The sequence below is a fragment of the Hemitrygon akajei genome, unplaced genomic scaffold, assembly GCF_048418815.1.
Source record: "Hemitrygon akajei unplaced genomic scaffold, sHemAka1.3 Scf000042, whole genome shotgun sequence".
Taxonomy (NCBI): Eukaryota; Metazoa; Chordata; class Chondrichthyes; order Myliobatiformes; family Dasyatidae; genus Hemitrygon; species Hemitrygon akajei.
Genome location: NW_027331928.1, coordinates 6770495 through 6796264, shown reverse-complemented (window position 1 = coordinate 6796264; position 25770 = coordinate 6770495). Strand labels below are relative to the sequence as shown.

Below are 25770 nucleotides of genomic sequence, written 5' to 3'. Positions count from 1 at the left end.
ATCATTGTAAATATCCTCTTCATTCTTTTTATGGCTTCCTCATCCTTTCTTCAGTGAGGAGAAAACAACTGAGCACAGTACTCCAATGGTTTGACTAGGGACCTATTTAGCTGCAACATTTCCTCTGGGCTTCTAAATTCAGTTCCACGATTGATGAAACCCAATACACCATGCGCCTTCTTAACCACAGAGTCAACCTGCGCAGCTGCTTTGAGCGTCCCATGGACTCGGACCCCAAGATCCCCCTGATCCTCCACACTGCCAAGAGTCTTACCATTAATACCATAATCTGCAATCATATCTGACCTGCCAAAATGAACCACTTTACACTTCCCTGGGTTGATATCCATCTGCCACTTCTCAGTCCAGTTTTGCATCCTATCAAGGTCCCGCTGTAAACTCTGACAGTCCTCCACACTGTACATAACACCCTTAACCTTTGTGTCAGCAGCAAACGTACTAACCCAACCCTCCACTTCCTCATCCAGGTCATTAAAGAAAATCACTAAAAGTTAGGGTCCCAGAACAGATCCTTGAGGCATTCCACTGGTGACCGACTTCCATGCAAAACATGACACGTCTAAAACAACTCATAACCTTCTGTGAACCGGTTCTGGATGCACGAAACAATGTCCCCTTGGATCCCATACCTCCTTTACTTTCTCAATAATCATTACCTGGAAAACTTTATCAAATGCCTTGCTGAAATCCATATACACTGCATCTACTGCTCTTCCTTCATCAATGTGTTTAGTCACATCCTCAAAAAATTCAATCAGCCTCGTACGGCACAGCCTGTCCTAGGCAAAGCCATGCTGACTATTTCTAATCACATCATACCTATCCAAATGTTCATAAATCTTGCATCTCAGAATCTACTCCATCAACCTACCTACCAATGAGTTAAGACTCACTGGTTTATAAATTCCTGGGCTATCTCTGCTCCCTTTCTTGAATAAAGGAACAATATTCGCAACTCTCCAATCCTCCCGAACCTATTCCGTCTCCATTGATGATGTAGAGATCATCGCCAGAGGCTCAGCAATCTCCTCTCTCGCCTGTCATTGTAGCCTGGAGCACATCTCATCCAGTCCCGGTGAATTATTCCTTAATCCTGCCCGCCAAGGCTTCAGATGGCCCCTTCTGGCCCTCCTAATTACCCTCTTAAGATCCTTCCTGCTAGCCTTACAATCTTTTAGATATTACCTTGCCTTCCGAAACTTTTGCAATTTTCTCTTTTCTTCTTGACAGAGTTTCGCCTCTCCCTGATCTCTTCCGAACGAGATCAGCTGACTTTTGTGGAACAATATCAGGAGATGAACAGGACCTGGAGCCAATATCGACTAACATTCCTTGAGTTATATTCGCCCCTTGAATCCAGGACAATCGCGAAATCCCTTCGGGACCTCTGCCAGGCCACCTGTCTCAGGAACATGTGCATCGTCAATCACAACAGCTCTATCCCCGAATGCAAATTATTCTGCCAACGTTGACCTGCAGGAAAGGTGAGGTAAAAGCCCCCATTCCCCCGCTCCTACCCTCGAGAGAGAGAGAGAGAGAGAGAGAGAGAGAGAGAGAGAGAGAGAGAGAGAGAGAGAGAGAGAGAGAGAGAGAGAGAGAGAGAGAGAGAGAGAGAGACAGAGAGACAGAGAGACAGAGACAGAGAGGACAAGAACCACTAGACCGTACAAGGGGAGTCAGTGGATGTACTGTACATGGACTTTCAGTAAGCCTTTGATAAGGTCCCACTCAGGAGATTAGTGGGCAAAATTAGAGCACATGGAATTGGGAGTAGAGTACAGACATGGGTAGAAAATTGTTTTTCTGACAGGAAACAAAGACTAGGGTTTAACGGGTCATTTTCAGAACGGCAGACAGTGACTAGTGGGGTACCGCAAGGCTCAGTGCTGGGACCGCAGCTATTTACAATTAACATTAATGATTCAGATAAAGGGATTTAGAGTAACATTAGTAAATTTGCAGATGACACAAAGCTGGGTGGCAGTGTGAAATATGAGGAGGGTGTTGGGAGAATGCAGGGTGATTAGGACAGGTTGCGTGAGTGGGCAGATGCATAACAGATGCAGTTTAATGTGTATAAATGTGAGGTTATCCACTTTGGTGACAAGAACAGGAAGGCAAATTACTATCTGCATGGTGTCAAGTTAGGAAAAAAGGAAGTACAATGAGATCTAGATGTCCTTGTTTATCAGACATTGAAAGAAAGCTTGCAGGTACAGCAGACAGTGAAGAAAGCTAATGGCATGATGACCTTCATAACAAGGCGAGTTGAGTATAGGAGCAAAGAGGTCCTTCTGCAGTTGCACAGAGCCCTCGTGAGACCACATCTACAGTATTGTGTTCAGTTTTGGTCTCCAAATTTGAGGAAGGACATTCTTTCTATTGATGGAGTGCAGCATATGTTCACGAGGTTGATTCCCGGGATTGCGGGACTTTCAGGTGTTGAAAGATTGGAGTACTGGACTTGTATACATTGGAATTTAGAAGGATGGGAGGGGATCTGATTGAAAAATATATGATTATTAAGGGATTGGACACGCCAGAGGCCGGAAACATGTTCCCGATGATGGGGGGCGTGCAGAACCAAAGGCCACAGTTTAAGGATTAGCCCATTTAGAACGGAGTTCAGGAAAAAAATAACACAGTGAGTTGTGGCTCTATGGAATGCTTTGCCTCAGAAGGCAGTGGAGGCCAATTCTCTGTATGCGTTTAAGAAAGAGTTAGATAGAGCTCTTAAAGATAGCGCAGTCCAGGGATATTGGTAGAAGGCAGGACAAGGTATTGATTGTGGATGTTCAGCCCTGATCACATTGAATGGCGGTGCTGGCTCCAATGGCCTACTCCTGCACCTATTGTCTACTTCTAGAAGAATAGATTATAGGAGCATGGGTGTGATGTTGAAGCTCTATAAGGCACTGGTAAGAACTCACTTGGAGTGCTGTGTGCAGTTTTAGGCTCCTTATTTAATTAAGTATGTGCTGACGTTGGAGAGGGTTCAGAGAAATTTCACTAGAATGAGCCCGGGAATGAGAGGGTAACATATGAGGAACGTTTAACTGTTCTTGGACTGTACTCCTCGGAGTTTAGAAGAATGAGGGGGGACCTCATAGAAACATTTCAAATGCTGAAAGGCATGGACAGAGTGGATGTGGCAAAGTTGTTTTCCATGGTGGGGGAGTCTATTACGATAGGGCATGACTGAAGGATTGAAGTACGCCCATTCAGAACAGAGATGCGAAGAAATTCTTTTAGCCTGAGGGTGTTGAATCTCTGGAATTTGATGTCACAGGCGGCAGTGGAGGCCAAGTCATTGGGTGTATTTAAGGCACTGATTGGTAGGTATCTGAGTAGCCAGGGCATCAAAGGTTATGGTGAGAAGGCGGGGGAAGTGGGACTAAATCGGTGAATGGATCAGCTCATGATAAAATAGCGGAGCAGACTCGATGGGACGTATGGCCGACCTCTGCCCCTGAGTCTTATGGTCTGAAGTGTATCCAGCTGCAGCATCTAACACTCCGCGTTGAGGAGTCGGAAATGGAACTGGATGCATTCAGGGTCATTCGGGATGCCGAGGGTGTGATAGGGAGGACATATTAGAGAAAGTTAACCTGCAATGTAATTCTAAAACAATCGAAAACACTTAACTCCGTGTGCATAACTCCCTCACTCTGCAAAATCCCTCTGAACCCCGTCAAACGTTCTCCCCTACACTACTTCCCGTCACCGTCACACACTGTCTGCAATACACCACTCCCGTCTCCGTCCCCACCCCTCAGTTCCAAGCAACCCCGTCTCCGTGACCCAAACCCCCTTCTGCACACTTCGCCGTCTCCATCATCCCGTACGTACCCATCCGTCCCTTCCCCATCTCGGTGATACACCCCATGTGCTAAACACTCACCATCTACGTCGTCCCTCCACTCTTCTCCCACTCTGTGGCACAGGTAATTGAGCGTAGTTTGAGGGAGACATGATGGGTGGTGATACATCTCCTGCACATTCCAACTGATATCGATATCCAGGATCTGAATCTCTCCACAACTCTGCATGCTCAGGCCGGTCACGTGATTCCACACCACTTGTATCAGTGGCTGCAAACTCACCACCCTTTCCCTGGCCTCCTCTCTCCTCCCCTTCCTTCCTCTAACGGCAGCACACAGTCCGCTCACACACACACACCATCTCCGAGAGACACACACGATTCAAGACTACTGGAAAGCCGAAAGGCTGGGTATTGGTGAGTGGGGAGACGGAGGAGGGAGAGGGTTTCGTACTTTTTCTCATTCTAGTGGAGTGTACTGCGATGTTGCGGGAGGTACTTCACATGTCTGACTCCCGGAGTGTCATGGGATAATATTTAGGGAGCTTCGCTGGTTATCAGACCCAGGAAAAGTGTGATGGGACGGTGTGGACGGAGCTTTACTCAGTGTATGACCCCGGGAGTGTGTGTTGAGACAATATGGGGGGAGTTGCACTCTGTGACTGACCCCGGCTGTGTGTGATGGATCTTTGCGGAGGCAGCGTTACTCAGTGTATGTTTCCAGGAGTGAGCGATGGGATTGTATGGAGGAATTCTCGCTCTGTCTATGACTCCTAGTCATGGGTCAGTGGATTTCGGCTTTTAAGCTGACTCCAAGCAAAGATAGGGAGCAAGAAAATGGTAACTCTCATCCTCTGCTCCAACGGCTGCAAACTGAGTCACCCTCTCTGTGGCCCCACTCTCCTCCTCTTCCTTCCTCTTTTCACAGCACACCATTCCTTCTCTATGATTCTTAAGTGAGTGAGTAGCATATATGTAGCAATGAAATCGGTATGTATGGGAAGGTGGTTTTGCAAAGTGAGGACAGGGATTTAGCTATTAAATTAAAGGACAAGACAACTACCCGTCCCAGTGTGTTCAGACATAGGAAGACCATACAGATTAGGACGTGGTGTAAGTGGGTGGGCTCCAAAATTTTGAATCATTGTATTTTTTTCGAGGAAGGTGGGATCTGTATAGAAGAGATGTAATGCGGTTCACACTGGAATTGAAGGGGAACTGATATCCCAGCGGGAAGGTTTGTCAGTACTGTGCATGAGATTTTTTGGGAGAGTTGATGAACTTGAGTTGCAGGGGGATGGGAATCAGAGCTCCAGAGCAAATAGCGGAAATTGTGAACATTACTGAGAATTGGTTGTAGGAGGAGCAAGCAGGAGAGCACGATATTTCGGGATTCCCTATTTTTAGTCGTGAGAAAGAGGAAGGAATTAATGGAGGAGGGGTGCCATTACTAGGCTGAGAAAGTGTCACCGCAGTGGAGTGTCAGGACAGGCAAGACAATTCGTCTAAGTGAGACTTTATGGGAGGAAGTGACGAATAAGAAATGTATGGCAATGTTACAACATAGAAAATAGAATAGTACAGGGGTTGAACTTCCAACACCTTAACTTAAAGTCATGTCCTCTTGTATTGAGCAGCGGTGCCCTGGGGAAGAGGCTCTGGCTGTCCATTCTATCTATTCCTCTTAATATCTTGTATACCTCTATCCTGTCTCCTCTCATCCTCCTTCTCTCCAAAGAGTAAATCCCTAGTTCTCCTAATCTCCGATCATAATGTATACGCTCTAAACTAGGAAGCATCCTGGTAAATCTCTTCTGTACCCTCTCCAATGCTTCCACATCCTTCCTGTAGTGAGGCGATTAGACTGACACAGTACTCCAAGTGTGGCCTAATCAGGATTTTATAGAGATGCATCTTTACATCGCCACTCTAAAACTCTATCCCTCGATTTATGAAAGCTAACACCCCATAGGCTTTCTTATCTAACCTATCTGTGAGGCAACTTTCATGGATCTGTGGACATGTAACCCCCCACCCCCACATCACTCTACTCCTCCCTACAACCACGTATCCTGCCATTTACTTTGTAGTCTGTCCTGGAGTTTGTCCTTCCAAAGTGTACCACCTCACACTTTTCATCTCAAGCGTATACATTCTATCGAAGGACAAGCAGGTGTGCAGAGGGGGTGGGGTAGCTGTGCTGGTGTGGAATGAAATTCAGTCCCTTGCGAGGTGTCACATAGAATCAGGAGATATAGAGTCAGTATGGATAGAACTGAGAAATTGTATGGGCAATTTGTCATCACCTTTGTTCATGATGTTTCTTGCATTGTCGTACACGCACTTTAGCCCTTCTACCTAACTACCTTTACACCCTTTATTCTGTTTCTGTTTCCTGAAATGTTAGATCTGGCTTTACTCCATGCACTGTACTTGCAGCTCTCGCATGACCTTTATCCTTCCCCACCTCACCATCTGCTCTAACACTCTGGTTCCCCTCCCCCCGCAAATCTAGTATAACCCCCCGGTGCAGCACCAGCAAACCTTCCCGCAAGGATGTTAGTCCGCCACCAGTTCCGGTGCAACACCTCCCGTCGGTACAAGTTCCACCTTCCCTGGGACAAGGCCCAATTGTCCAGAAATATGAAGCCATCCTTATTGCACAAACTCCTTAGCCACGTATTTAGCTGCATTATTTTCCTATTTCTGGCCTCACTAGAACGTGGCACGGGTAGCGATCCTGTGATTGTAACCCTGGAGGTCCCTTACTCCAACTTTGCACCTAACTCCCTAAACACTCTTTGCAGGACCTCCTCCTTCTTCCTATCCATGTCATTTGTCCCTACGTGGACCACGACATCTGGCTGCTCACCCTCCATCGTGAGAATACGGAGAACTCAATCCGAGATATCGCGGACCCTGGCACCAGGGAGGCAAGAGACCATTCGGGATCCTCGATCTCTCTCACAGAACCTCCTATCTCTCTCCCCAACCATCGAATCCCCTATCACTACTGTTCTTCTCTTTTTACTCCTTCCCTTATGAGCTGTGGATCCAGTCTTAGTGCCAGGGACGTGACCACCACAAATTGTCCCTGGTAGGTCGTCCCCACCAACAGTATCCAAAACGGTGTACTGATTATTGGTGGGAACGGCCGCAGGGGTGCTCTGCTCATTGTGTCTATTCCTCTTCCCTCCGCTCACAGTCACCCAGATACATGCCTCCTAACATTTAGGGGTGAGTGTCATGCAGAACCTCCTGTTTATTTCCCCTTTTGCCTCCCGAATGATCTGAAGTTTATCCAGCTCCTTAACTCGGTTTGTCAAGAGTTGCATCTGGATGCACCTTTTGCAGGTGTGGCCATCAGGCACGTTTGTACTCGTCCGGACTTCCCACATATTGTTAACGGTTCTCTCGACTGCCCTAACTGCTACCTCCATTACCTACCCCTAAACTAATTAGATTAATTAAAGGAGATTACCCGGCCTTACCTCACTTTCACGCACTTGCACAGTCGTGCCCCGTTCGAACTGCCGAAGTAATCCTTTGGAGATATGATGTGGTGGACATTACAGAGACTTAGATGGCTCAAGAGTCAGGAATGGATACTTCAAGTGCCAACTTTTAGATGTTTCAGAAAGGACGTGGGGTGCAAAAGAGCTGTGGGCGTGGCACTGTTGATCAGAGCTAGTGACACAGTTGCAGAAAAGGTGGACACCATGGAGGAATTATCTACGGAGACTCTTAGGGTGAAGATTGTGAACAGGCAAGGGTCAATAACTTTACCGAGTGTTTTTTTATAGGCCGCCCAATAGTAGCAGAAATATCGAGGAGAAGATAGGGAAACAAATCCTGGAAGGTTATGATAATAGCAGAGTAGTCGCGATGAGAGATATTAATTTCCCAAATTTCGGTTGGCAAGAGGTTTAGATGGATTGGAGTCTGTTGGGTGTCTTAAGGAAGGTTTCTTGACACAATATGTAGATAAGCCTGCAAGACGAGAAGCTGTTCTTAATTTAGTATTGGAAAATTAACCTGTCAGTTGTTAGATCTCAGTGAGATCTCACTATGAAAGAGGATATTGGTGATCGTTGTGATGACTTCCAGCAGACTGAAAAGCTTTAGCACGTAGATATTAAAAAAAGAGGATGTGATGGAGATTTTGGAAACCATCATTTGGATAAGTCGCCGGGACCGGATGAGATGTACCCAAGGCGACTCTGGGAAGTAAGGGAGGAGGTTACCGAGACTTTGGGATTGATCTTTGTAGCCTCAATGGGGACGGGCGAGGTTCCCGTGGATTGCTGGGTTGCGGATGTTGTTCCTTTATTCCAGAAAGGGGGTAGATGCAGCCCAGGAAATTCTAGACCAGTGATTCCTACCTCGGTGGTTGGTACGTTGATGGAGAAGATCGTAAGAGGCAGGATTTATGCACATTTGTGGAGCTATAATATGTTTAGCAATAGAGAGCATATCTTTGTCAAGGGCAGGACGTGCCTTATGAGCTTGACAAGAGCCCATGGAATTACGGGAAAGTTACATACGTGGATAGAGCGTTGGCTGATTGGCAGGAAACAGAGAGTGTGAATAAAGGGATCCCATTCTGGTCTGCTGCCGCTTACCTTTGGCGTTCAACAGGGCTCTGTGCTGTGGCCGCTAATTTTTACGTTGTATAGCACCGATTTGGATTAGGTAATAGATTGCTATCTGGCAATGTTTGCTCATGATTCAAAATGGGTGGAGGGGCAGGTCGTGTTGAGTAAACAGGGAGTCTGCAGACAGACGGATAGATTGTGAGAACGGGAAAATAATTGGCAAATGAAATATAATGTTGGAAAGTGCACGGTCATGCACTTTGGTAGAAGAAAGCTGGCACAGAGATTTGGGCCAGTTAGAAGAGGGTGCTGAACGATGGCAGATGGAGTTTAATGCTGATAAATGTGAGGTGCTACATTTTTGTAGGAATAATCCAAATAGGACATACGTGGTAAATGGTAGGGCATTGAAGAATGCAGTAGAACAGAGTGATCTAGGAATAATGGTGCATAGTTCACTGAAGGTAGAATCTCATGTGGATAGTGTGGTGAAGAAAACTTTTGGTATGATGACCTTTATAAATTAGACCATTGAGTATAAGAGTTGGCATGTAATGTTCAAATTGAACAAGGCATTGGTAAGGCCGAATTTGGAGTATTGTGTACAGTTCTGGTCACAGAATTATAGGAAAGATATCAACAAAATAGAGAGAGTACAGAGAAGGTTTATCAGAATGTTACCTGAGTTTCAGCAACTAAGTTACAGGGAAAGGCTGAACAAGTTAGCTCTTTAGTCTTTGGAGCGTAGAAGGTGGAGGGGGACGTGATGGAGGTATTTGCAATTATGAGGGGGATAGATCGAGTTGACGTGGACAGGCTTTTTTCCATTGAGATTAGGGGAGATTCAAACAAGAGGAAATGAGTTGAAAGATAAGGGGCAAAAGCTTAAGGGTAACACGAGGGGGAATTTCTTTAGTCAGAGAGTGGTAGCTGTGTGGAAAGAGCTTCTAGGAGAAGTGGTAGAGGCAGGTTCGATATTGTCATTTAAAGTAAAATTGGTTAGGTATATGTACAGGAAAGGAATGGAGGGTTATGGGCTGAGTGCGGGCCAGTGGGACTAGGTGCGTGTAAGCGTCAGAACGGACTAGAAGGGCCGAGATGGCCTTTTTCTGTGCTGTAATTGTTATATGGTAATATGGTTAAATAAACGGACAGAATATAATTCAAGTAAGGAGATAATTCAAAATTCTGAGATTCAAAAGGACTTGGGTGTCCTGCACGAGAACACCCAAATTATAACCTCCATGTTGAGACGGTGGTGAAGAATGCGAATGCAATGTTGGCATTTATTTCGAGAGGAATAGAGTACAGGGACAATAATGCGATGTTGTGGCTCTATAAGGCATTCATAAGACCTCACCTGGAGTACTGTGTTTCAGTTTTGGGCTCCTTTTTTTAAGAAAGGATGTGCTGACGTTGAAGAGGGTTCAGAGAAGATTCACTAGGATGATACCGGCAATGAGAGGGTTAACATATGAGGAACGTTTGACTGCTTTGGACTGTACTCCTTGGAGTTTAAAAGAATGAGCGGGGAACTGTTAGAAACATTTCTGATGTTAAAATGCATGGACAGTGTGGATGTGGCAAAGTCGTTTCCCAAGGTGAGGGAGTCAAGTACGAGAGGACATGAGTTAAGGATTGAAGGGCGCCCATTCAGAACAGAGATGTGAAGATTTATTTTTTTCATTATCCAGAGGGTGGTGAATCTATGGAATTTGTTGCCACGGGCGGCAGAGGATTTCAAGTAATTGGGTGCATTTAAGGCAGAGATTGATAGTTATCTAAGTTGCCAGGGCATCAAAGGATAAGGTGAGAAGGCGGGGGAGTGGGACTGAATGGGAGAATGGATCAGCTCATGATAAAATGGCGGAGCAGACTCGATGGGCCGAATGGCTGACTTCTGCTCCTTTGTTTATGGTGTTATGGATGCAAAACTGGGCTGAGAATTGGCAGATTGCGTACAACCCAGGTAAGTGGGAGGTGGTTCATTTGTGTAGGTTTAATATAACAGCAGAATATATTACTAATGGTAAACCTTGTAGTGTGGACGATCAGAGGGATCTTGGAGATCCCAGTTATAACAGTTATAGCAGTTATAACTGCTGCGCAGTTTGACTCTGTGTTTAAGAATACGATGCATTGGTAATCATCAACCGTAGAATTGAGTTCAACAGCGAGAGGTAATGTTACAACCCTATAGCACACCGGTCAAACCAACCCCCTCCTACCTTGGAGAACTGTGCTCAGTTCTGGTCAACACACTACAGGAATAATGTGGAACCTATAGCAATGGTAAAGAGGAGCTTTACAAGGATTTTGCCTGGATTGGGGATCATGCCTTCTATTAATTGTTTCAGTCAACTCGGAATTCTCTCCTTGCAACGACGGAGGATGTGAGTTGACCATACAGATGTGTATAAATGATGAGAGGTATTGATCGTGTGGATAGTCAGAGACAACACCACCAACATTACTCTCTTCGGCAAGGCTATTCACAGCTCCTTGTACATTATCATGCAAACCGCCATATAGCTGAACGCAATCAAACTGCTCAGAGAGGTGTTCCCGGGTTCCACATCATCCTCCAGTGTAGTCTGCAAACTGGACCTTGTCAAAAGCCTTGTTAAATTCCATGAAAGTTACATCTACTATCCGTGCGTGATCTACCTTCCCCGGTCAAATCAGACCAACAACTCTCCCTGGGTCTCACGCCACCTGATACCTCCCTCCCCTTCGATGTTCCACGCTCCCAATCTCCTCCTCTCTTTCCCTCTCTCACCACTCCAGTTCATGTCCGTCTCTCCCAATCTTCCATCTCCTAGTATGTCTACCATCTGGGATATTCTTAATGGACGTATATATGTTTATTACACAAACCAATACAAAAAATAGCTCCTACACAATCAAATCATCCGGTCATCTCTCCCTGTATCCCACATCATTATTCTCGAAGGATTTACCCTGTTTTACCGAATTGGACTGTAAAATAATTTAGTCCGGGATCAAACAGAAATAAAGGCACAAACAACGGTGTACGGTTAACCCTGCAATAGGTGCTCCCGTTGCCCTACGACTCCGCCAATGTCAGGTTATATCTTAAATTTATACAGTGAATTTTGGGCACGAGCCAACAGCCAAATATACTCAGTGAGCGATTTCAAGAAGCACTTGTTGGATATCAGACAGTCTACGAATGCCTCGAGGTGGTGCACAAAATTAGAACTGCACGTCTGCAGTTAGTTCCTCTTTTACCAAGACTGTGTTGGATAAAAGTTAACATTACCTCATTCTAGGTATGCAACGCTACTAGCTTTTGTTAGGTCGCACAATCAAGGCAGCGTCTGCATCCTATCCTGTGCCCTTCGACCTCAAACTTCAGCAAGTCCAGCTTCGCAAAAACATTTTTTTCCACATTCAGACAAAGTAACGTAGCATGAGAACGTAGGATTTAGTAGCAGAATTAGACCATTTGTCCCATTTGGTCTGCTCCACCATTTCATCGTGTCTGATCCAATTTACTTCTCAGCCTCAATTATCTCCCTTCTTTCAGTATTCCTTCAAGCCCTGACCAATCAAGAACCTCTGCCATAAATATATAAAAAAGAAAGCTTTGGCCTCCACGGCCGCCTGTGGCAAAGAAATCCACAAATTCACCGCACTCTGGCTAATGTAATTTCTCCTTGTCTCTGTTCTAAAAGGACGCGCCGCTCTTCTAAGTCTTTGTCCGCTGGTCTTCGACTCCCCCACCATAGAAACTATCCTCTCCACACCCATTCGACCAAGGCATTTAAATATTCAATAGATTTCGATGGGGTCACCCTTCTTCCTTCTAAATTCCAGTGAGTGCGGGTCTAGAGATATCCACCACTTCTCATATGAGGCACTTCACTCTTGGAATCATTTTTGTGAACCTTGTTTGAACCCTCTCTACTTTGAGCAACATCTTTCTAAGTTAAGGGGCCCAAAACTGTTCACAATACTCCACGTGAGGCCTCACCAGTGCTTTATAAAGTCTCAGCATCACACCTTTCCTTTTATATTCGAGTCGAAATGCTGACATACATTTGCCCTCCTCACCACAGACTCAACCTGAGAAAGTTACATCATCGGCACAACATTGTGGGCTGAGGGGCCGGGAATGTGCCGTAGATTTCTATGTCCAGCCTGCAAATTATCCTTTAGGGAATCCCGCACAAGGACGTTAAAGTCTGTTTGAAGCTCTGATTTTTTTTTAATGCTTTCTCTCCATTCATAAAACACTCAACGCTTTTATATTGTCTCAACGTGCATGACCATGTTTCAACACAGCAGTACATTTGCCATTACTTTGCCCTGTCTAAGCCCTTCTGTAGCCTGTCTACTTCCTCAAAAACTACCTTCCCCTCCACTGATCCTCATATCGTCTCCATACTGTGGAGCCACGTTCATGGAGCTGCATACACGGACCGTAAGATCCCTCTGCTCATCGACACTGACTTGTCTTTAATAGTGTGCTGTATCTTTCTATTTGTCCGGGTTGAACTCATCTGCCATTTCTCCAACCACATCTGCAAGGGATTTCAGCAGAGCAGCAATTGCTTTCGTTTCTAGGAAAAGATGAGGAAGGTGCAGGACATGTGTATTCCAAAAATGAAGAAGTTCTCAGTACTCAAGAAGTATTCAACTTTGGCCCGAAAAGGGAACTCAAAACTCTTGTAAAGGCTAAAGAAAGGGCTTACAAGAAAATAGAAAATAGTGGGAATTCAAACATCGGTCCGGCTCGCGGCTTCATCCGGGTGATGCTAGCCCCCGGCCTGAGAAATTTACGAAATCTCGTTTGGGTAGATGCAATACGATGTTTAGAAACAGTACACAATATGAGTGCAAACGATTGAGCTTTAACTTTGTATTTTGACTATATGGTTAGTAAAGCAACATAGAAAAAAGAAATGGGCACATTCTTATGAAACAGTCTAATATTCCAACGTTGTAGCTCATAGTGTCGTCCATTTGTTCCAGTCGACCTCTCCCGAGCGTAGGCGACCCTCGGACCCACTCTCCTCAGACCGCTCCGTCCAGAGGTCATAGAAACAGTAGCATGGATATTGGGTGCATGTTGAATAAGGAGTTAACATTGGCATGTGGCAAAGAATCAGGTTGGTGCTGGACCCCAGGATAGGGAGTTTGTAGAGTGCCTACGGGATGCATTCTTGGAACAGCTTGTACGAGAGCCGACCAGGGACAAGGCTATTCTGGATTTAGTCTTGTGTAATGAACAGGATATGATAAGCGATCTTGAAGTAAAGGAGCCATTAGGAGGTAGTGATCATAATATGATAAGTTTTTATCTGCAATTTGAGAAGGATAAGGGCAGCTCGGAGGTGTCAGTGTTGCAGTTGAACAGGGGAAACTATGGAGCCATGAGGGAGTTGCTGGCCAAAGTTGACTGGACGGATATCCGAGCAGAAAAGACAGTGGAACAGCTATGGCAGGTATTCTTGGGAATAATGCACAAGTTGCAAAATCAGTTCGTCCCCCGGAGAAGGAAGGATTCAAAGGGGGGAAAGGGGCCACAGTGGTTGACAAAGGAAGTCAGAGATTGCATAGCATTAAAAAAAAGGAAGTATGACAGAGCTAAGTTGAGTGGGAGGACAGATGATTGGGAAGTTTTTTCGGAACAACAGAACTTAACTAAAAAGGCAATACGGGGAGAAAAAATGAGGTACGTACTCAAGCTAGCCAGGAATATAAAGGAGGATAGCAAAAGCTTTTTTAGGTATGTGAAGAGAAAGAAGATAGTTAGGAACAATGTTGGGCCCTTGAAGAATGAACTGGGTGAAATTGTTATGGAAAACAGAGAAATGGCAGAAGAATTTAATAAGCACTTTAGATCTGTCTTCACAAAGGAAGACACAAGCAATTTCCCAGATGTATGGATGGGCCAAGGACATAGGGTAACAGAGGCAATGAAACAGATTGACATTAGGAGGGAAACTGTGATGAGTAAACTGATGGGACTGAAGGCTGACAAATCCCCAAGTCCAGATGGTCTGCATCCTAGGGTACTACACGAGGTGGCCCTGGAAATTGCAGATGCATTGGTAAACATTTTCCAATGTTCCTTAGATTCAGGATCAGATCTAGAGGATTGGAGAACGGCTAATGTTATCCCACGTTTTAAGAAAGGAGGGAGTGAGTAAACAGAGAACTATCGACCTTTCAGCCTGACATCGGTGGTGGGGAAGATGCTAGAGTCCATTATTAAAGATGAAATAGTGGCATGTCTAGATAGCAGTGATAGGATTGGGCCGGGCAAGCATGGATTTAACAAGGGTAAATCATGCTTGACAAATCTACTGGAGTTTACGAGGATGTAACCAGCTGTTTACAATTTACATCAACGATTTAGATGACGGCATTGAGAATAGCATCAGCAAATTTGCTGATGATACTAAGCTGGGTGGCAGTGTGACATGTGATGAGGATGTTAGGAGAATTCAGGGTGACTTGGATAGGTTGGGTGAGTGTGCAAATAATTGGCAAATGACGTTTAATGTGAATAAGTGTGAGGTTATCTACTTTGGGAGAAAGAACAGGAAGGCAGATTATTATCTGAACGGTTTAGAGTTAGGTAAGGGAGAAATACAAAGAGAGTCCTTATTCATCAGTCACTGAAGGTGAATGAGCAAGTGCAGCAGGCCGTGAAGAAGGCTAATGTAATGTTGGCCTTCATTACAAAGGGAATTGAGTACAAGAGCAAGGAAATCCTCTTGCATTTGTACAGACCCCTGGTGAGACCACACCTGGTAAATTGTGTACAGTTTAGGTCTCCGAGGTTAAGGAAGGACATCCTGGCTGTAGAGGAAGATCGGCGTAGATTCACAAGGTTAATTCCTGGGATGTCTGGACTGTCTTACGCAGAGAGGGTATAGAGACAGGGCTTGTACACGCTGGAATTAAGGAGATTGAGAGGGGATCTGATTGAAACATATAAGATTATTAAGGGATTGGACAAGATAGAGGCAGGAAATATGTTCCAGATGCTGGGAGAGTCCAGTACCAGAGGGCATGTTTTGAGAATAAGGGGTTGGTCATTTAGGACAGAGTTAAGGAAAAACTTCTTCTCTCAGAGAGTTGTGGTGGTCTGGAATGCACTGCCTCGGAAGGTAGTGGAGGCCAATTCTCTGGATGCTTTCAAGAAGGAGCTAGATAGGTATTTTATGGATAGGGGACAAGGCAGGAGCCGGGTATTGATAGTAGATGATCAGCCATAATCTCAAAATGGCGGCCCAGGCTCGAAGGGCCGAATTGTCTACTTCTGCACCTATTGACTATTGTCTACTGTCTAAACGTAGAAACACAAAATAACTAAATCACCCTTTGGCCGACAAATCGTGTGAACATGTCCTTACCTCCGAGCCATCCAGCCCTTTTACAGAATGGACTTCTAAATTACCTAGGTTTACCAATAACTCTCTATTTTCTTGAGCTCGATGTACCTCTCTGTTAAAAGTGCCTGTCGTATCAGGCTCCACAACCGTGTACGGCAGCGCATTACGCGTACTCACCACTCTCTCCGAACCAAAAAAAAAATACCCCTGTCATCCCCTTTGTACCTACTTCTTAGCAGCTCATAACTGTTCCCTCTCGTGCTATCCATTTCACCACTGGGAAAGAAAGGCCTCTGACTATCGACACGATCAATGCCTCTCATCATCTTATACACCTTATCAGGTCATCTGTCATTCTCCGTCGCTCCAAGGAGAAATGGCCGAGTTTTCTCAACCTATTCTCATAAGACAGGCTCTGCAATCCAGGCAACATCCTTCTAAATCTCCTCTGTACCCTCTCCACGTCTTTCCGGTAGTGAGGCGGCCAGAACTGAGCACAGTATTTCAGATGGGGTCTGACCAGGGTCCTATATAGCTGCAACATTACCTTTCGGCTCCTAAACTCAATCTCACGATTGATGAAGACCAATGCCCCATATGCTACCTTAACCACAGAGACAACCTGCGCCGCAGCGTTGTGTGTCCTATGGACTCGGACCCCAAGATCCCTCTGATCCGCACACTGTCAAGAGTATTACCATTACTACTATATTCTGTCATCTTATTTTAACCTACCAATATGAACACCCTCACACTTAACTGGGTTGAACTCCATCGGCCACTTCTCAGCCCTCTTTTGCATCCTATGAATGTCCTGCAGCAAACTCTGACAGACGTCTAAATAGGGGGTATCTACAACAGCCCCAACCATTCTATCATCCGCATATTAAGCAACCACACTTCCACATTCTCATCCAGGTCATTTATAAAATCAGGAAGAGTATGGGTCCCAGAACAGATCCCTGAGGAACTCCACTGGTCACCGGCCTCCATGCAGAATATGACCCGTCCACAACCTCTTTTTGCCTTCTGTGGGCAAGCCAGTTCTGGATCCACAAAGCAATGCACCCTCCGGACCCATGCCTCCTTACCTTCTCAATAAGCCTTCCATGGGTAACTTATCAAATTCTCGGTGAAATCAATATACACTACATCTACTGCGCTACCTTCATCAATTATTTTCAGTCACATCCCGATAAATATTCAACCAGTCTCGGAAGGCACGACCTGCCTTTCACAAATCTTTATGACTTACTGATCAGATTAATCATATAATACCTCTACAAATGTTCATAAATCCAGCCTATCAGGATCTTTTCCGTCAACTTACAAAACACTGAAGTAGGACTCATTGGTCTATAAGTTCCTGGGCTATCTCTACTCCCCTTCAAAAATAAAGGAATAACATCCGCAACCCTCCAATCCTCCGGAATCTCTCCCGTTCCCATTGATGGTACAAATATCATCGCCAGAGGCTCAGCAATTTCCTCGCTCGGATTGCACAGTAGTCTGGTCGTCCTTTCCCGGTGACCCATGCAACCTGATGTTTTCTAAAAGCGACAGCATATCGGCTTTATTAATATCTACATGGTCATGCTTTTCACTCCGCTCTATGTCACCCTGACAATCGGCAGAATCCTTTACCCGAGTGAATACTGAAGCAAAGTATTCATTATGTACCTCTGCTATCCCCTCCGGTTCCATACACATTCTTCCACTTTCACACTCGATTCGTCCTAATCTCTCAAGAAATACCCGCTTGTTCTTCACATACTTATAGAATGTCCTGCGATTTACATTAATCCTATCCTCCAAAGCATTTTTATAGTCCCGTCTGGCTCTCCTAATTTCTTTCTTAAGCTCTTTCCTGCTAGCTGTATAATCTTTTAGATCTTTGTCATCAAGTAGTGTTTTGAACCTCTCGTAAAGCCTTCTTTGCTTCTTCATTAGATGTATAGTAGCCTTTGTACACCACGGTTCCTGTACCATTCCATCCTTTCCCTTTCTCATTGGAACGTACATATGCAGAACTCTACGCAAATACGCCCTGAACATTTGCCACATTACTTTCGTACAGTGCTGATGGAGTACGATGCAGTTTAATGCAGACAAGTGTGAGGTTCTGCACTTTGGAAGGAAAAACGAGCTGGAACATACAAGGTAAATGGTAGGGCATTGAGGAATGCAGTAGAATAGAGGGATACAGGAATGCAGAGACAAAATCCCCTAAAAGTGGTATCACAGGTCGATAGGTTAGTAAATAGAGCTTTTTGTACATTGGCCTTTATAAATCAAAGTATTGGGTACTAGAGTTGGAATGTTACAGTGAGGTTGTATAAGGCACTGGTGAGGCCGAACTTGGAGTCTTCTGTGCAGTTTAGGTCACCGAATTACATGAAGGATATTAATAAGGTTGAAAGAGTGCCCATAATGTTTACAAGGATGTTGCCGGCACTTGAGAAACTGATTTACAGAGAAAGGTTGAATAGGTGAGGTCTTCATACCCTAGAGCGCAGAAGAATTAGGGGAGATTTGATAGAAATGTATAAAATTATGATGGGTATAGATAGAGTGAATGCAAGCAGGCTTTTTTCCACTGAGTCTAGGGGAGAAGAAAAACAGAGGACATGGGTTAAGGGTGAAGGGGGAAAGTTTAAAGGGAACATTAAGGGGGGGCTTCTTCACACAGAGAGTAGTGGGAGTGTGGAATGAGCTGCCAGATGAAGTGGTATATGCGGGCTCACCGTTAACATGTAATTAAAAGCTTGGACAGCTACATGGATGAGAGGTGTATGGAGGGATACAGTCCAGTTGCTGATCAGTGGGATTAGGCAGAAAAAAATGGTTCGGCACAGCGAAGAAGGGCCAGAAGGCATGTTTCTATGTTGTAATGTTCCGTGGTTCTATGATTCTATTAGTCCCCCTCCAGTTCAGGTGCAACCCGTCCAGTCTGAACAGTTCCCTTCTCTCCCTGGAACCATGCCCAATTATCCAGAAACATGAAGCCCTCCCTCCTGCACTAACTCCTTAGCCACGTATTTAGCTGCATTATCTTACTATTTATAGCCTCCCTAGCACGTGGCACGGTTCGCAATACTGAAACTGCCACCCTGGAGGTCCTGTCCTTTAACTTTGCACCAAACTGCTTAAACTCCCTTTGCAGGACATCGTCCTCCTTCCTATTCACTTCATTGGTCCCTACATGGTCCACGACATCTGGCTGCTCACCCTCCCTCTTGAGAATACTCGGAATACTAAGGTGTTAGAGGTTTATGCAGGGGAATATCTTTAATCTATTAATTAAGATACCATTCGTCTCAAGGTAGTTATGAAAAAGGAGAGGTCCTGTCCTCGGGTTTGGATTCTAAATCGGAACAAGGCCAATTTTACCTTGGATCAGAATGGATCGGGGAAATGTGGATTTGGACAAGTTTTTTTTTCTCTCTGGTGATGGTGAACTTGATAATTTAGATCGCTAGCGCAGTTTCATCTCAGTGTTCAAGTGAACGGCCTATGCTCTGAATAGTGGAAAGTGTTGAAGGAGAGAGGGACTTTGGTGTACAAGTCTGGGGTGCACACACTGTGAATGGTGAGGAGTGCCAAGGGACTGACACACGTCCCACTCGACACCGACACAGCCTCGCCGTGAAACCGACACGTCCTTCATTGTGACGCCGATAGTCCGACACACTCTACATCATAATACTGACACACTCCTTTCGGTCTCCATTACCCGTACCCCTCCCGTCTCCTCACTAACTAACCTCTATATCCACGAGCGTATTCTTACTCCCATATCTTTCCTCGTATGCATTACACACCCCTATCTCTCCTACACTTGGCCTCTTTCCGTCATCCCACACCTCCCCTATGCCCCTCCATGTATTCATAAGGAACTGTGATGAGGGAGTGGGAGAGATTACGTCTGTTGTCACACCTCACTCTTTCCCCCCGAATATCGATTTCCCGGTTCTGAATCTCTCCACTGCTCTGTGTGCTCAGGCCGATCATGCGGTTTCACCCCAACATCCTCCATTGGGTGTAATCTCACCACCCCTTCCAGCAAAGCGCTCTACACTCATTTCGGCCTCTGTTCCCCACACCCCATCCGTGGAGCAGGGGGAAGGTTATCGACTTCACAAAACAGCTTGTTTTGAGACGGTGTGGTTAGCGCACCCCCCCAGTGGTTGACCTCTGGCAGTGCATGATACGACCGTGGAGAGAGATTCACTCAGTGTCTAACTGCAGATGTGTGTGATGGAGCTGCCTGTAGTGTGCTTCAGTTCTTCTCTGACCACGGGTGGGTGTTCGGGACGGGAAAGAAGGAGCTTCTCTCTGTGTCTGTACCCGGAAGCGTGTCACGGGAAAATGTGGAAGGAGATTCACCGGGGAACTGTGTGATTCGATGGCATGGAGTGAGACCCCCCCGTGTCTGAGTGATGGAGACAGGTGATTTTGGTGTTTCCAAGCAAAGAGAAGGAGTCAGGTAAATGTCATTCACACGTGTCGGCGAGTGGCCATTAAATAGCAGCGATTCTCGGAAGTATCAGCGTTTAAATAGCAACCACAGGGTCTGAGATTCATTAGCAAGTGCAAATAAAAAAATATGGCTGGTACAAGCGGAGAGGGCACTGTTGGAGTGGGCAGTGTCATCGTGGCGATTATTTACCGCTTTGGTGCTTCGAGGAGGAAAGTCTGGAGTGAGAGAAAGCACGAAACTGTTGAGACATTTGTTTTCGTTTCATTTATTGTTACCATCTTCAGAATTGCACAGTTAGACTAGTAGGCAATGCCTGGCTGGAGCGTTGAATGCTCCTCTTGCAGGACGTGGGATGGCAGGGAGACCTCCAGCGTCCCTGACGACTTCACCTGTCAGAGGTGCATCCGGATTCAGCTTCTAACACTCGGGGTTAAGGAGCTGGATCTGGAACTTGATTCGGGAAGCTGAGGGGATGATAAGGAGGGCATATTGGAAGTAGTTAGAACCACCGTGTAGGAAAGAGGAAATGGCATGAAAGTCAGGAAGCTGAAAGGGGTTACGCAGCCAGGGCAGAATATTCTTGTGGCCAAATTCCTGGGCAATAAGTGGATTAGGAGAGGCTATTTCCCTGCAGAGGTATGGCTGGTAATTTGAAGCCGAAGCGCCATTTAACCTCCGTGCCCAAGGGAAAGGCCCAGACCGTCAATGGTGGGAAGGGCTGAAGGAGAGAGCGACTTGGGTGTAGACTGCTGGGATACACACATTGTGAATGGTGAAGAGAGCCGAGGAAACGAGCGACGGGAATTGGGACTTGGGTGTACACTGCTGGGATACACACATTGTGAATGGTGAGGAGAGCCGAGGAAACGAGCGACGGGAATTGGGACTTGGGTGTACACTGCTGGGATACACACATTGTGAATGGTGAGGAGAGCCGAGGAAACGAGCGACGGGAATTGGGACTTGGGTGTACACTGCTGGGATACACACATTGTGAATGGTGAGGAGAGCCGAGGAAACGAGCGACGGGAATTGGGACTTGGGTGTACACTGCTGGGATACACACATTGTGAATGGTGAGGAGAGCCGAGGAAACGAGCGACGGGAATTGGGACTTGGGTGTACACTGCTGGGATACACACATTGTGAATGGTGAGGAGAGCCGAGGAAACGAGCGACGGGAATTGGGACTTGGGTGTACACTGCTGGGATACACACATTGTGAATGGTGAGGAGAGCCGGGGAAACGAGCGACGGGAATTGGACTTTGGTGTACCCTGCTGGGATACACACATTGTGAATGGTGAGGAGAGCCGAGAAAACGAGCGACGGGAATTTGGACAGAGTCTCAAGTTTCCGAGTCCACAAACTAGTTTCTTGTTGCCTCGTTACGGGAAGAGTGTGGGGGTCTTCGGAGAGAATGCAGAAGAACTTCACCGGGACGCTGCCTGGAATAGACAGTATAATCTATAACCAGCAGCGATGGATTAGATCAGGGAAAATGACGATTAACAAAGTCACGAAACGATTTTTTTTCCACAGACGGCATGGACAGTGAACGACCCAAACGGAGAGACCGATCAGACTCAAGCATATGGCTTATCTGCGTTTTAACAGCGACCCTCATTATCACGGGTATCTGCTGGAGGATTCATGGTGAGTTTCACACCGGTCGCAACGACCAAACCGCAGAGAATAAGAATGGCTATTGTAACAGTGACACATTACCAACATTACCCGAAACACCTTCACTGTGATACCAAGATACCCCTCACTGTGGTACTGACGGGCCACTTATAAGTACTACGACACATACCTCACCGTGACCGCGACACAGCCCCCACCAACACATCGCTCAAAGTGATACCGACACACAACTGCCAACCATAGAACATTACAGCACAGAAGCAGGCTCTTTCGCTCCTCTGACCAATTTTTACTGCCTAGTCCCACTGACCTGCAGCTAGACCATATCCCTCCATAGACCTCTCATCCATGTACCAGTCCAGGCTTTTCATAAATGATAAAAGTAAGCCTGCATTCACCACATTAAATGGCGGCTCATTCCACACTCCCACTACTCTCTGTGTGACGAAGCCGCCACTAATGTGCCCTTTAAACTTTTAGCCCTTCACCCTTAACCCATGTCCTTCGTTTCTTTTTTTCTCCCTTAAACTCAGTTTAAAAAAGCTTGCTTGCATTCACTGTATCTATACCTATCATAATTTTATACACCTCTATCAAATCTCCCCTCATTCTTCACGCTTCAGGGAATAAAGTCCTAACCTATTCAACCTTCCTCTGTAACTCAGTTTCTCAAGTCCCGGCAACTTCCCTGTAAACCTTCTCTGCACTCTTTCAACCTTATTAATATCCTTCCTCTAATTAGGTGACCAAAACTAAACGGAACACTCAAATTCGGCCTCATCAATGTCTTATAAAACCTCGCAATAACATTCCAACTCTTATTCTCAATCCTTTGATTTATAAAGGTCAAAGTGCCGAAAGCTCTGTTTACGACCCTATCTACCTGTGACGCAACATTTAGAAAATTATGTACCTGTATTCACAGATCCCTCTGATCTACTGCACTCCTCAGTGTCTTACCATTTACCTTGTATGTTCAACCTTGGTTTTTCCTTTCAAAGTGAAATACCTCACACTTGTCTGCATTAAACTCCATCTTCCATTTGTCATCCCACTTTTCCAGCTGATCCAATTCCCTCTGCAAGCTTTCAAAATCTTCCTCACTGTCCACTACACCTCCAATCTTTGTATTATTTGCTGATCCAATTCACCCCATTATCATCCAGATCATTAATATAGATGACAAATAACAATGGACACAGCACTGATCCCTGTGGCACACCACTAGTCACAGGTCTCCACTCAGAGCACCAATTCTCCACTACCAGTCCCTGGCTGCTTCCATTGAGCCAATGTCTAATCCAATTTACTACCTCACCATAAATACCTAGCGACTGAATCTTCCTAACTAACCTCCCTTGTGGGACCATGTCAAAGGCCTTACTGAAGTCCATGTATACAACATCCTCTGCCTTCCCTTCATCTACTTTCCTGGTAACCTCCTCGAACTACTTTAACAGATTGGTTAAACACGACCTACCACGCACAAAGCCATGTTGACTCTGCCTAATAAGTTACTGTCTGTAGATCATATCTCTTAGTACTCCTTCCAATTGGTTACCTACTACTGACGTCGCACATACCGGCCTATAATTTCCCGGATTACATTTGCAGTTTTTTTTTTAAACAACGGAACAACATGAGGTGCCCTCCAATCCTTCGGCACCTCACCCGTCGATACCAACATTTTCAATATATCTGCCAGGGCCCCAGAAATTTAAACACTACTCTCCTTCAAGGACCAAGGGAATACTCTGTCTGCTCATGGGAATTTATCTACTCTGATTTGCTTCAAGACAGCAAGCCCATACTCCTCTTTAACTGTTGAGGTTCCGAGTCCTCACTACTTGTTTGCCTTATTTCCAGAGGCTCCTTGCAATTCCTTAGTAAATACAGATGCTAAAAAAAATCAGTTAAAATCTCCCCCATTTATTTTGGTTCCATACATAGCTGAATGCTCTGCTCTTCAAGAGGACCAATTTTATCCCTCAATTGTATACTCCTCAAGCACCTTATTTGCTTCTTGTTGCCTATAACTTTCATACATCCCTCTCTTCTTCTTTATCAGATTTCCATTCCAGTCTTTTTCGATCCTTTCTCATTTCTTCAAATTTCCCCTTTTTCCAGTTTAGTACATCAACCCGAAGACCTGATCCATCTTTATCCATGGCCAAGTTGAAAATAATGGTGTTATGATCACTGGACCCGAAGAGTTCCCCTACACACACTCCCGTCACTTGTCCTAACTCGTTTCCTTAAGCAGTCGTGTCAAACTCATTTTAGGTCACGGGCCGGATTGAGCAAAATGCAGCTTCATGCGGGCCGGATCAGTCGGACGCGTGCGAACGCAGCTTTCGTTGCCTCCGTTTTTTCAGCCTGCTCTCATGTGTCTCAGTCTCTGCTATAACTACAACGTGTTTCACTTTACAAATTCCGTTTCTTATGAAGAAGACTGCCGAGCAAGACTGCCGAATAAACACTAAAAACCCTGAAAACCTGGTACCTGAATAAACTCAGCATTAGCCATATCATACGCCATAGGCTCTTCGATTACTGGGGCCAGCTTTAATAGTAATTAGATATTATCTCGCGGGCCAAAGATAATTCCACCGCGGGCCGGATTTGACCCGTGGGCCTTGCATTTGACATATATGCCTTATAGGAAATCCACTATTGCATCCTATCTAGTTGGTACCTCTATATATTGATTTAGAGAACTTTCCTGTTCACATTTTACAAAATCTGACCAGTCAGTATGGGAGCCCCAACAATATGTGGAAAATTAAAATCTCTTACTATCACAACTTTATGTTTCCTGAAGTTGTCTGCTATCTCTGCAGTTTTGCAGCTCCAATTCTCGCTGACGATTGCGTGTTCTGAAATACAATCCCATTAATGTGGTCATACCATTCCTGTTTCTCAGTTCCACCCAGATGACATCGGTAGACAAGCCCTCTAATCTATCCTGCCTGAGCACTACTGTAAAATTTTCCTTGACTAGCAATTCCAACACACTCCCTTCATCCCTTTGTCTCTACTACCTCTGAAAATTCGTATCCCTGGAACATGAAGCTGCTAGTCCTGCCCCTCCTATAGACAAGTTTCTCTAATGGCTATAAAGTCATAATTCCATGTGTTAATCCACGCCCTCAGGTCGTCTGCCTTCCTCAAAATACTCCTCGCTTTTAAATAGGCACATCGCAGAAGATTATTGCCACCACACACAGCTCTTCTATTTCTGACTTTGCATGAACTTTTAACATCATATATTTTCACCCCCGCTGCAGTATCTGCTCTGGCACTCTGGTTCCCATCCCCTTGCAAATCTAATTTAAACCATCCGCAATTGCACCAGCAAACCTCCCTGCAAGGATATAGGGGCCCCCTGTATTTCAGATGTAACCCTTCTCTATTGTACATGTCCCACCTGCCCAGAGGAGATCCCAAAGATCCAAAAATCTGAAACCGTACCCCCTACATCAGTTCCTCAACCACGTGTTCCTCCTCCAGATCTGACACTTACCCTTACTGGCACGTGGCACAGGAAGCAATCTTGAGATCACTACTCTCGAGGTCCTGCTTTTTAAACTCCTACCGAACTCTCCAAACTCAAACTTCAGGACGTCCGCACTCTTTCTTCCTACGTCATTTGTACCGACGAGAACCTTGCTGTCTGGCTGTTCACCCTCCCACTTCAGAATGCTGTGCAGAAGATCAGAGACATCCCTGACCCTGGCACACGTGAGGCAACAAACCATCCGGGAGTCTCTGTCACGACTACAGAACCTCCTGTCTATACCTCTAACTATAGAGTCCTCTATCACTACCGCTCTCCTC

At 45.5% G+C, this 25770-nt stretch overlaps 1 protein-coding gene across 1 annotated transcript in view; it reads left to right on the top strand.

The window, feature by feature from the left end:
* LOC140720444 (C-type lectin domain family 17, member A-like) overlaps window positions 1-25770 on the top strand; it is a 90821-nt gene that overhangs the window by 12825 nt on the left and 52226 nt on the right. Inside the window, exons 3-4 of the mRNA XM_073035298.1 lie at window positions 1252-1505; window positions 21829-21942. Coding sequence (XP_072891399.1) covers window positions 1469-1505; window positions 21829-21942 — 151 coding nt within the window. The 5' untranslated portion in view covers window positions 1252-1468. The remainder of the gene's footprint in view (window positions 1-1251; window positions 1506-21828; window positions 21943-25770) is intronic.